The sequence below is a fragment of the Calliphora vicina genome, chromosome 4, assembly GCF_958450345.1.
Source record: "Calliphora vicina chromosome 4, idCalVici1.1, whole genome shotgun sequence".
NCBI classification, from domain to species: Eukaryota; Metazoa; Arthropoda; class Insecta; order Diptera; family Calliphoridae; genus Calliphora; species Calliphora vicina.
Genome location: NC_088783.1, coordinates 4,617,852 through 4,630,207, shown reverse-complemented (window position 1 = coordinate 4,630,207; position 12,356 = coordinate 4,617,852). Strand labels below are relative to the sequence as shown.

Sequence of the window (12,356 nt, the reverse complement as noted above, 5' to 3'; positions counted from 1 at the left end):
AAAGATATACAATATACCGAAAAATATACTCTATTTTTGTTCCGAATAAGTATACAGGCGCAAAACTTTGTATAGGGACTAGGGTATTCAATCGATTGACCGTTAATCGGTTAACCGATTAATTTTTGTCGGTTAACTGTTCGAATAATTTAAAATTGACGATTTTCAAATAACAAATAAACCGATTAATTTGTGTCAATTAACCGATTAACCGAAATTTCGTTTTTTTTGCACTCTATAAGAAATTTAGCTTTAAACACACAAATTTTATTTCTTAACTCATGAACATTCCTAGCAATAGTTTTTTGAAGTATAGTACGAAAATTGAAACTAAGAAATTTGGAAATGACATTTTTTCTAGAATGTTTCTATGATGAACTTCGTCCTAATGAGGACATGATAATAAACGAAACTCAATACTGAAACGAATCTTTTATCAGAACTTAACGAAACTATTAAAGTATTCAAAATATAAAAAAAATCAAAAAGGACTACAAAAGTATGATGGAGGATTTTATATGCTTATCAAAAAATAAAAAAAAGAACTAAGAAATTGGATATTCTTCCTCATGCCTTAATTTCGATTTCTCCAACATCTACAATCAGGGAGAGAGTTTTATCAAGTCAAATTTTATTAAAACTAAAAAAATCGTTTAAAAGGAAAGCATTTAAGTTATAGTCTTTTTTAAAATATTATTTCAGAAGATTCCCTATTTTTTGTTAATTGTTTTGTTGAATTGTTTAGTTTGCTTTTTATGTTTTCTTCTTTTTATTAACAAAATGCTGTACACAAAATTCGTATTTTTCCTTTCAATATAAAATTAAAATACAAATTATTCGGTTAATCGAATAATTTAAAATTAACCGTTTAAATCTAAACCCCGATTAATTATTTGCTCGATTAACCGATTAAACCACAAACCCGATATACCCTAATAGGGACCAGATAACTATTATATTTTATATTCATATTTTTAATAAAATTTAGAGTCATTCGGATAAGAACTGAATTTTTGGAGATTTTCTTTTAAATGTTAGCAACTTTAGGCAGCCGCCCACTAGCCCACATTCCAACTACGACTCCATGTAAATAAAAATCAACTCAAACACCTCAGCATTCGATATGTGAAATTGTATTATGATAACTTCACGAATTATTTCCAAAATAAAAAGTTTCTAAATCGCAGTGCAGCCTATACTATCAGGGAACAATTCGGCGAAGGCTATTGATGAGTAAGTGTTGAATGAGATGGAATGCAGTTGGTTTTGGATTAACGCTAGAATAGATGCTCTCAGAAATGGAACAAAATCAGACCTCTCTTAGCACTTGGTAGCAACTTGATTAGACTTCTTATGAGTAAACTTACTTATTTACTGGTTACTGTATGGATATATGTCGGATCGTATGGGTTATTCATATCATTTGTCTGGATACAGCAGAGAATGAATATAATGAATAGAAATTAAATAATCTATGACCCGTTTTACAGGAATGTAGACTAAGATATCTTGGTACAGGCCTCATTAATGATCTGCACTGTCTCAAAAATATGTTATTGACGGACTTAGTCAAATTTGTCATGGAAACCAAAGGATCCACAATGTCGTCAGGAGGTTAGGAAGGACGATTTATTTTGTACTTTTAACCTACGCACTCCCGAAACTCCCGATTTTTGCAAAAGCAAAAAATCATTTTCGAATAACAGAATTGTTCTTCTAAAATTTTGTTCATCCTTTATTTTATTATTTTTACGTCGTGCACCGAAACCCACGTATGTCATTGTTTTACAGTGAGGCCTCGATTATCCGTGATTCGATTAACCGGCAACATCAATTATCCGGGAAAGAAAAAGAAAATATTTTTGGATCGATTTCAACTTTTTTTCATCGATTAACCGTAATTAACTCTATTATCCGGGATTATAAGCAACATTTTTTTCGATTATTTTTGAACAATCAAACACAATGTGAATAAATCGAAAAGTAGAAGTCCCTCGACTTTTAAAGTTTTGTGTAGAAAGTGATTCCGTTATTGGCTTTCAATGTTTCCTGAAAGAACGAACTCCAATTTCTGGATTAATAGTGAATGAAAAGGCTAAAATATTCCGCTCAAAATTAAACAAAAAAACGATAATGCTGCAGGAGAAAAACCTTAATGTTGCAGGAGAAAAATGATTATATAGCAGCCACAATTTTTGTGGAAAAATTAAATGAATTCATATCAATGGAAAAACTCAACAATAAAACATTATTGTGAAATTTTTCCCACCAAATGTGATGTCTTTGATCTATCCGATGGGTCAGGGTGCAATATATAGCTTTAAATGTCATTATCGAAGAACTCTAGTGTAAAAACTAGTTACATCAATCAACAGAGAAGAATTCAAGAAAGCACTGTTCTCAATTAATAATGCTTGGAATGCTATTACTTCTGCAGTTTTGAGAAATGTGTAGAATAACTTACTTTGTCCAGAAAATGAAGGGGTGTAGGCATATGTCCGAAATTTAATTAAATCCTTAAATAATTTTATTATTACTGATATAATTATGTAATTACAACAATATGTATTAAAAAACTACTCAAAATTGGTACTCAATTAACCGGGAAAATTGATTATACATGGTTCCGGTCGCGACCAATGCGGATAATCGAGGTCCCACTGTATTTGTTAATATTAATAAAAATCATATTTAATTGTAGATTACACTATACAACAAAATAAAATTTTTTCCAAAATTACAAGGTTCGACCAATTAATTTTGATAGAGGAGACAAAAAAAAAGACAAAAAGGTCACTGTTTCCCAACCATTTTTATACTCTGCCCCACTTTCCGTTTGGAAGGTATCACCACTACATTCAACAGAAACTAAGTCCTCGATCTAGTGTCGGCAATATAATACCGATTATCTCCAAGTTTATTAGCAAAACCCTGTCTATGAACTAGAAATATAGTATTTTGTTTTCTTAGAGTAACATCTATTATTTAGACACCCTTTACACCTGTCTTCTCTTCGTTTGGTTAGCTGTCCAGCTGTCTGTCCGGCTTTCAGTTTACATGAGTAGTTGTTGTAAGTAGTTTTGAGAAACTCAGAATTGTAAACGCCTTTAGCATAGTGTTAAACTTCTTTTTTTTATTTTTTATATTTTTTTTATTTTGACTGTCCGCATGTTGGCTTAAAATATTTCTTCTTCTTTTTCTGTGGAGTGTAGAGTTTTATTTTTAACTTTTACAGTTTATTTTACACTTTAGAAAGTTTTATTGATTTTTTTTTGTAGGCTTCTGTTTTTTTTTTTTGGATTTTTAAACTTTTCGTTTTTCTTTATGTATTTCTTATTTTGTGGTGTTAATAAGATTTTTTGATTGATTTTTTGTTGGTGAAATTTCTTTTAAGAGGCCTACTAAAAAATTAAGTGATTAAAATATGCATACATCTCTTTTTTTTAACTTTTTTTGTTGCTGCATTTTTGTGGATGTTGGCGAGTGATGTTGTTTGTTTTGTTTTCTTTATGAAGAGAAAATGGTTTATGGCTGTAGGGGAAGATGATTTAGATCATGGACTGACTTGTTGTGTCTTTGCTGTTTGTATTTAATTAAAAAGCTAGACTAAGCAAATAATCGGATCTTTTGTTAAACTATTTGCTGCTTGAAAAGTATTGATTTCAAACGAATTTCATAGAGAACCGAAGCATTTCAAGTTAAAGCGTTGCTTGTGGGAGAAGTTTTTAGGTAAAGTTAACGAGGTAAGGCAGTTATATGAATGTTTGTGGGATTGTATCAGCATTAGGGTTTTTAATTTCCCGACCTTTTTTGATTCCCGGGAATCGGGAAATTATTTTCTACCTTCCCGGGTACCCGGCTACTCCCGAGATTTATAATGATACTGTAAATTAGGAATATTATAGCCAAATCTTATATAAAAACTTAGTGTTATAAATATTATATATCAGAGCTTCGAATTAATTAATACAATTTGAGCTTAATTCACTAAAATCTTATTCCATAATTAAAAAATGTCAGCCTTTCATTTCATAAATCCATTCCCAATATTTAATTTTTTAGATTCATTCAAAAGCCTTTGTTTAAACTGAATTAATTTTGAAGTTAATTAATAACAGAATTTATTCAAACTTTGAATGATTAAATTTTTGTTAATTCAAATTAAGTTAACATTTTTTTCTTGATTCAGTTTTGTCTTTATCATTTACAAAATTAATTAAAAAAGTGTCTCAAGCCTTTTTGTAATAGATTTGAATGAAAGACAAATTTAATAATTTAATACATTTTTGAAGCTATTTTGTTATGGATTTGAAGAAGAAATTTTAAGAAATTAGAATGATTCAATAAGAAATAAATAATGAATTCTCTTTTTAAATTTTCCTACAAAAAAACTCCAAATAAATAATATTGCAGAGATGTAAGTAAAAAACTATAAAAAAACTTTCACGGTTTTTTTGGTGAAAAAAATTGAGTTCCAATATGTTTTCTTTGTATTTTCATCAGTTTTTTATTCCCGGGATTCCCGACTAAAAATCCTGGGAATCGGGTAGTAAAAAATTGGCAAAATTCCCGGGAAATTTGTACCGGGAATTCCAGGGATAAAAACCCTAATCAGCATGTATATTCCAGGCTTATTACTTCAAGTAAAATGTGGAACCTTTAAACGTTAAACGATTAATAACTTTCTAAAGTTGGAAGCTATTAATTTTTTACCACAAATTTCCACTTTAGGATTAAGCAATAAACCTGTACAATTTCTAAAAAATGTTCTTTCTAAGTTTATTTTAGTAACATCGGTCTAATCCTTTTTGAGTTACCATAAATTATGTGCAGAAATGCCTAACAAAATTATAATTTTATTTAAAAATTTTTTAAAAAAATCTATCCAAATTAAGTAAATTTCCCGAGGGAGTTTTTTCCCTTTTCACATTTATAACATAGAATTTTAATAGGAAAACGAAAAAAATTGCCTCAAATTGACTATTAGTAAATTTCAAACTCTTCAAAGTAATTTACCAAGAATTTGCTTAGCATAGTAAATTTACCATGGATATAGTAAAATTCGTGGTAAATTTACTATGCATAGTGCATCTATCACGGATATAGTAAAACCGTGGTAGATAGTGAATTTACCACGAACATAAAATCCGTGGTAGATTTACTATACTAAGTAATTTTACCACGAACGTAGTAAAATCCGTGGCAGATTATAAGCTTGTAAGCACATATAATTTTCTGAAAATGACCGAATTCACTTAATTGTGAATAAATTCGAAAATAATCCATCGATTTTTATGGTCGATATCTCATTTTGTTCCTATTATATGTGGCTTTGCGATAAAGCAATAAATCTGAAAACTTCATGCCAATTTCGATTTTTAATGATTTTTTTAAAACAAAAAAATGCTATTTTTACGTAAAAAGTATATTTATTGCTTCAATTTGTTATTATAACTCCGAAACTACTGATCCGATTGAAACGCAATAAATAGGTGAAAATTTGTAAATAGCGTGAGGAAAATGTTTACTCAATTTTTTACTCAATTTTATGTATATAAAAAAAAACTTAAATTTTGTGAAAATGAGCGAATTCACTTAATTGTGAATAAATTCGAAAAGAGTCAATCGATTTTTATGATCTATATCACATTTTGTTGCTATTATATGTGGGTTTATGATAAAGCAATAAACCTAAACAATTTCTGCCTTTTTCGATTTTTCATGAATTTTTTAAAACACAAAAATTGTTGTATTTTCATGTAAAAAATATATTGTTTGTTTCAATTTGTTATTATAACTCCGAAACTAATGATCCGATTGAAACACAATATATAGGTGAAAATTTTTACATAGCATGGGGAAAATGTTTTCACAATTCAATTAATCGAATGAAGAACATTATGTACTCAATTTTATGTATATCAAACAAAAAATTGTGAATACTTAATTGTGAATAAATTCGAAAAGGATGAATCGATTTTAATGATCTATATCTCATTTTGCTGCTATTTTATATGTGGGTTTACGATAAAGCAACAATCCTGAACAATTTCTGCCTTTTTCGATTTTTCATGAATTTTTTTAAACACAAAAATTTGCTATTTTCACATAAAAAATATATTTTTTGCTTCAATTTGTTATTATAACTCCGAAACTACTGAGCCGATTAAAACACAATATATAAACGGATTAAAGTTTATGTAAATTTTAACATTTTTAAGTTTACTTCAAAAATATCGGACTAACTATTTTTGAGTTATCATAAATTATGTGGAGAAACATTAAAAAAATTCACAATTTTAGAAAAAAAAATCTATCCATAGAATTTAAAAATTTTACCATAATTGTTCTTAGGTAACCATGATGCATCAAATCTATATAATGGTTAGTGAAGCCTTTTTTTCAAGAAATTTCGTTTTTACTCAAAACTTTGTTAAATTTGTTTCATAAAATAAACTTTTCATAGCCAATTTTCTAATAATTAATATCGATTGATTCTTTGAAGTGTTAATTTTAAATTTTAAATTTCTTGGACATTGTTATCGAAAATCGCAAAATAAGGTCCGCCCGTAATGTACACCCCTGTATTTTAATGTTTTACTTAACAACTGTTCAAAATTAACATTTCTACAAAGTATTAAATAAAAACTTAATTCCTAAAGACTAAAAATACATAAAGTAAAATAATTCATCATAAGTCAGTGGGAAGCAAAAGACACAAAAACAAAAAAGCCTCATAATACTAAAAATTATTTCTTTGGCCGGAATAATAAAAAAAAAATAAGTCTCGGTGACTGTGGCACTAAGTTAGTAGTGCGTTAAGTCAATGAACGCTAAAACAATATGAAGAAAAAAAGAGAAAAAATTAGTGGCAGGCAGCTTTTGCAGAAGCAAAAAAACAACAGCAATATAGTATGAATATGCTGCTGGTAGTGGTGCAGTTTTTGTTAGTGGACTACTGTTGCCACAACAACTTTGGTCAAAAGCAGAAAGCATAACTTTTAAAAGCAATGACCTAAACCACAAGACAACGACAAGAACAACAACATTCAAGCCATTAAAATCCGCCTAACAGTGATCATCACCATTATTATCATTATTCTTAAATACTGCAGCAACAAAACCAACAACACAACAACGACAATGACAACGAGAACAAGAACATCATGACCATCATTAGCGAGTGAAATAAATATCGCCAGAGATATAAATTTTAAGCAGTTAACAAAAGGAGTACTTAGGAGTTGTTAGCTGTTGTGGCAGCAGTTATACACTGACAGTAGCCGAAGAAATAAATCTTAACTCATACACATGGATATAAACATTGTACAAGTATGTATTTAGTACTCATACAGCTACTTTCTGCTAATTAGAAATTATGAAATATTTCATAATTGCACATTTGTATGACATTTATTATAGAACTTGAACAATTTCGATAGCCTAGGTAACGTTACCTTTTATATTTAATACTTGCTGCGTTTGATTTTTCATACATTTGCTTTTTATGCTAAAATAACCGATATACATTTCAAATTCCCTTCTTTCAGAATCTGTCTTCTTGGAAATACATGATTACGACATGGTTGCTGCAAATATGCTATGTTCTTCGCAGTCATAACTTCTTTTTTAATACTTTATGGTTAAATACATTTTATTTAATTAACAAGCTATTAACGGAATCTTATATACTCTTTACCAAATTATACATACTTTAAAAGAAAAATTGTAAATATTAGTCATATAGTCATGGTCTTTATATAATGTAAGAAGAACTGCTGCGAAAATTTAAAAAAATATGCTCCAAAAATGTGTTAAATCTGAAAAAGTATGTTTATTTTCAAATCAAATCAATTTCTTTATTAATAAATTCTGAATATTAAAAATTAAATTTTTCAAGAAATACAGTAAATTTAAAAATTTAGCTGTGATGTATAGTTGTTGTTTACCATAACCATTTCAACATTTTAAAATGTTGTTTAACATTATTAAGGTCACTTTAATTATGTATATGATTATAGATTAAAAAAATGTTTCAAGAAAATTCAAGAAAAATGCAAGAACAAATAGACAACAGTCCAAAATATGCCCTAAAAACGGCGAATATGCTCTAAAACGTCACAATATGACATAAATAAATGTAAAAATATGCTCTTAAGGGCAAAATATGCACTAATAAAGGTACCGTGAAATAGCTCCCAAATGAAATCCAATTTTCCAAATATTGCAAAATTTTACCTTTGACCTTCACAATTTAAGGGTTAACGTTGTGCAGTTTCCGTAAAACTTTCAGAGTATATTTGGAATTATCTGGCCTATAATATTCTGTATATGTTTTACATAAAATTTATAACAGTAAGGAAATTGGTATCATTTGCCAAAATATGTCCAACAAATTAGTTTTTCGCTAAATTTAAGTCGCAGGTACGGAAAAACTATAGGAGGTATGGACATATTTTTTTCAAATTTTTAATCCCTATTATATTCTCAATAAATCCCCATGTGATGATCAAAAAATTCTGAAATTTGTTTAACAAAATTTTTAAAATTTTAAAAATGCATTTTTGAAACTGTCGTTAAAAAAAATTAAATTTGTTTGGTCATACCTGTAAATAGGTTAACGTTATCCTACGATGACAAAAACTCATTTACAAGTAACTTTGGATATATATTTTAATTAAAAATTAGCTCTTATTTTAATATTTCTTAAAATATGTTAATTTTGTTCATCATTTCCTATTCCAGTGGCCTGAGACAATTTTTGTCCAATTTTTGTCTTTTACATCTCATTACACATTTCGATTCTTTAATATTAAATTGCAAAAGTAATTATTTAATGGCAACATTTGTACAAAAACTGAAAAATAGCAATTTTCCCCTTGTAAATGTTCTCACGAACTTTAACCCCTCGTGCGGCACACCAAATTTTAACCGATTGAGCTCAAACTTTTGTCAACATTTTTTTACCCTTACCTAACACAACATGCCCTTCGTTTTTGAAACAGATGAGTTTTAAATTTTTCCATACATTGAGGGTCCATCTTAAGCTCCATAAAGATATGCTCTTAAGGGCAAAATATGCACTAATAAATGCAAAAATTATGAATCGTATGCATAGATCCATAGGAAGTAGAGGCGCGACTCCTTTTTCCCTGGTTATAACAATAGCTTATTAAAAATTCCGATATAATAAATGATTATTGCAAAAGTAAAAATAATAAAATATTATTTGCAAATTAACCAAAGACCAAGATAACAACATTTCTAATTAGTTCGCAGCAGCTGCTCATATCAACAGAATATATTAAAAGTGGTCGTGGTTTATTTCATTTTGTGGGCAGTATATAAAAACATATATAGTTTTTTTTTTATTTTTTATTTTTATTATTGTAGCAAAAATCACCGCCTTTCTTTCATTTTGCTGTTTTGTTGGTAGCTTGCATTCATACAATACATAGTAAATGACACAGTAGGGCTTTCACATACAAGACATACAAGACATATGTAAATACATAGAAACATACATAAATATGAATGTATTCATATATTAATGAATACAAACATACCTACATACATATGTACGAATGTTCATTACGTGTTTTATTACACGACATGTCTGTTTGCATGAAGTACTCCTCTACCTTGTCTAAACTCCATTGAAACGTATGCGTAACATACAATTAACATAAGTTAAAATGGTAAATGTGGGTACGTTAATATGTATTTAATGGTAGAGTATGTGTCATTTTGGTAGCACATATACAAAGAAACCGTTAACGATATAACAGCTGTTTATTGCCACAGTTACATATTGTAAGCCAAAGAAGAAGAAGAAAAAACCAAACTTTACTTCATTGTGAAGTAGACTTTTTTTTTTTTTTTGTTTTTTGGCAAACCTTAAAAAGTTTATTGAACTCTTATTCTGGGGTCTGTTTAATCTGTTTAGTGTGCTGCCAACGTCTTTTTTTTAGGTTTTGCCAAGTCTACCAGTATCTGAGAGCTAAGCAACACTAGCAGACTTTCTCCAGCGTCATTATTACTACTACTACTACTGCTACTTCTTCTACCTACTTCTATGTCAGCTGGATGAATGTGTTTTTTTTTTAAATTTAATTTTTGCGTACAGATGAACAAATAAAACCAAACCAATTCTACATCATCAACAAACATTATCACCATCATCTACAACAGCATCGTTTCCGTCGTGATCTTGGTCGTCTTCGTCATCATTTAGGTCGTCATCGTTATCATCACTAACCAGCCAGAAGAGTAAGCAAAGATCGCCATCAGCTTGATGATGATGATGATCGCCTTTTCACATTTTATGTTTTATGTAAAGCACTTTCATTATAAATATACGTAAAATCAACTAAAGATGGCTTCAGTTTAGATCTTGCAAAAATAAAAAACAAAAAAAAAACAGCCAACCAACCAAAAATTGGGTGTTAAAAAATAAAGTTTAATTTAAAAATTATGCGGTCATAAATAAAATGTTTTTATGAGGGTTAAATTCTTTTTTTAGCAATTAAATTTTATGTAAATTTATGTTTTTATGTTAATTTTTGCATGTTTCTGCAATAATGCTGGTTTCCAAACAGAAATCCATATAAAAGATTAAATGCAAAATTGGATTTTGTTTTCTTTAAGAAAATTAAATAAAATAATGATCATAAATATATTAAAAAGTAAAATTTCCAAGTGCTTTTGCACTCATGCTTGGGGTGGACTATAAATAAATAATTTTTTAAAACTGACCCGGATACTAACACCGCTGCAGCGGTTAGTTGTTAGTGACTAATCATAGTTAACCTCTCAATATCCAGCCAGCCATCTAAACTTTAAAAGTTTGGCAAGGGGAAGAGGTGAAGAGAAAGCTTTTACGAAATATCTTTCAATTTCTCCTCATCCGAGATTTAATCCTCCACTTTTGTTATCTACATTTTCTTGGTTCATTCAGGAAGCAAAGCTTTAATGCTAAGAGGACAATATGACTCTGTTAAGGGCATGGCATGACAAACTCTTCCTCACTTACGATAAATTTAAAATAGCATCCGTACTTAGTTTTCCATAGGACCACGAACCACAATGATTTGTTTCCAATATAGAAAATCGGTAAAAATTGACTAAAAATCCAAGGATTGTTTTCTGTGGATGTTCTCATTTTTTGAGTAGCATTGAGCTATCGGATTGTGCCCTCTGTATGAGATCTATACTGGTATTGCTTGCTTGTTCCCATAATTGGATTCCGTATGTCCAAATTGGTTTTGAGACTGTTTTATACAGGATGACTTTGCAGTTAAGGCATAATTTCGATTGATGGTGGATTAGCCAGTATAAATTTAAAGCTTTTCGTTTCATGTGGAGCTGCTTGGCTGACGCTGATGCCAAGTAAGGCGTCTATCTAAATGAATACCTTTACCATGATCTTATCCTCATTTCCAGGGGGAGGGGTGGTCAGTGGTCTTCTTGGTTGGATTGTTTAGAGGGGGGTTAATTTTAAAAAACTCGAAAACAATGAAGAAAATTTTTCGGCTTCTGCCAGGGATCGGACTTGGGGTGCTTGGTTATGTAGGCAAGCACTTTAACCACTACACCAGGCCGCCACCGTTTTACTAAATCTTTCGCCTTTTGACTATTTGAGAATGTTAAAATTTGTCATTGAATTATTTTCTCAAACAAGTCAATAAGCTAATCGGTCTGTAGAATGATGCCAATGTCAAATCCTTTCCTGGCTTGGTTATCATTATAATTTGGGAGATTTTCCAATAATTCGGAAAAACTCATAGAGGAAAGATAGCATTGAATAATACTGTGAGCACAACAATTGCCACTTCTGGTAGGTTTCTAATTATGGAAGGTGTAATTGAAACATATCCTGAAGATTTGTTTTATGATTTTCGGAAAATCTTCTAGACTAACATTGATTAGTTCAGAGTTTGTTTCTATGCGAACAAAATTGTTTGTTTGGGGGTTTGGTTAGAACACATTACTTAAATGTTCAGCGAAAACTATGGCCTTAACCTTTGCACTACGTGCCCAGGTACCATCAGATTTTCTTAATGAACTTTGATCCTCTATCGGTGGCTTAATGTTCTTAGCTGCCTTTCAAAGGGAGAAACTGCACGCAGAGAAAAAATATAGTTGGGCATGGTTACTGTAACCATTTCAATATTGTTACAAGTTTTTTAAATATATTATAGTCACAGTAACCGTTTACATGATTGTGGTAACCATAATATGGTTAATTTACGATTCACATGATTGTATCAACCATATATATGGTTACAGTAAACATACATATGTTTGTGACAGTAACCATGCCCAATTATATTTTTTCTCTGCGTGTGGTTAAACTT

At 29.8% G+C, this 12,356-nt stretch overlaps 1 protein-coding gene across 1 annotated transcript in view; it reads right to left on the bottom strand.

The window, feature by feature from the left end:
* Positions 1-9,942: 9,942 nt before the first annotated feature.
* The window catches only part of LOC135956703 (uncharacterized), a 49,875-nt gene continuing 47,461 nt past the window's right edge, over positions 9,943-12,356 (bottom strand). The window contains exons 2-4 of the mRNA XM_065507256.1: positions 11,991-12,102; positions 10,177-10,311; positions 9,943-10,082 (exon numbers count right to left, since the gene is read on the bottom strand). Coding sequence (XP_065363328.1) covers positions 9,943-10,082; positions 10,177-10,311; positions 11,991-12,102 — 387 coding nt within the window. The remainder of the gene's footprint in view (positions 10,083-10,176; positions 10,312-11,990; positions 12,103-12,356) is intronic.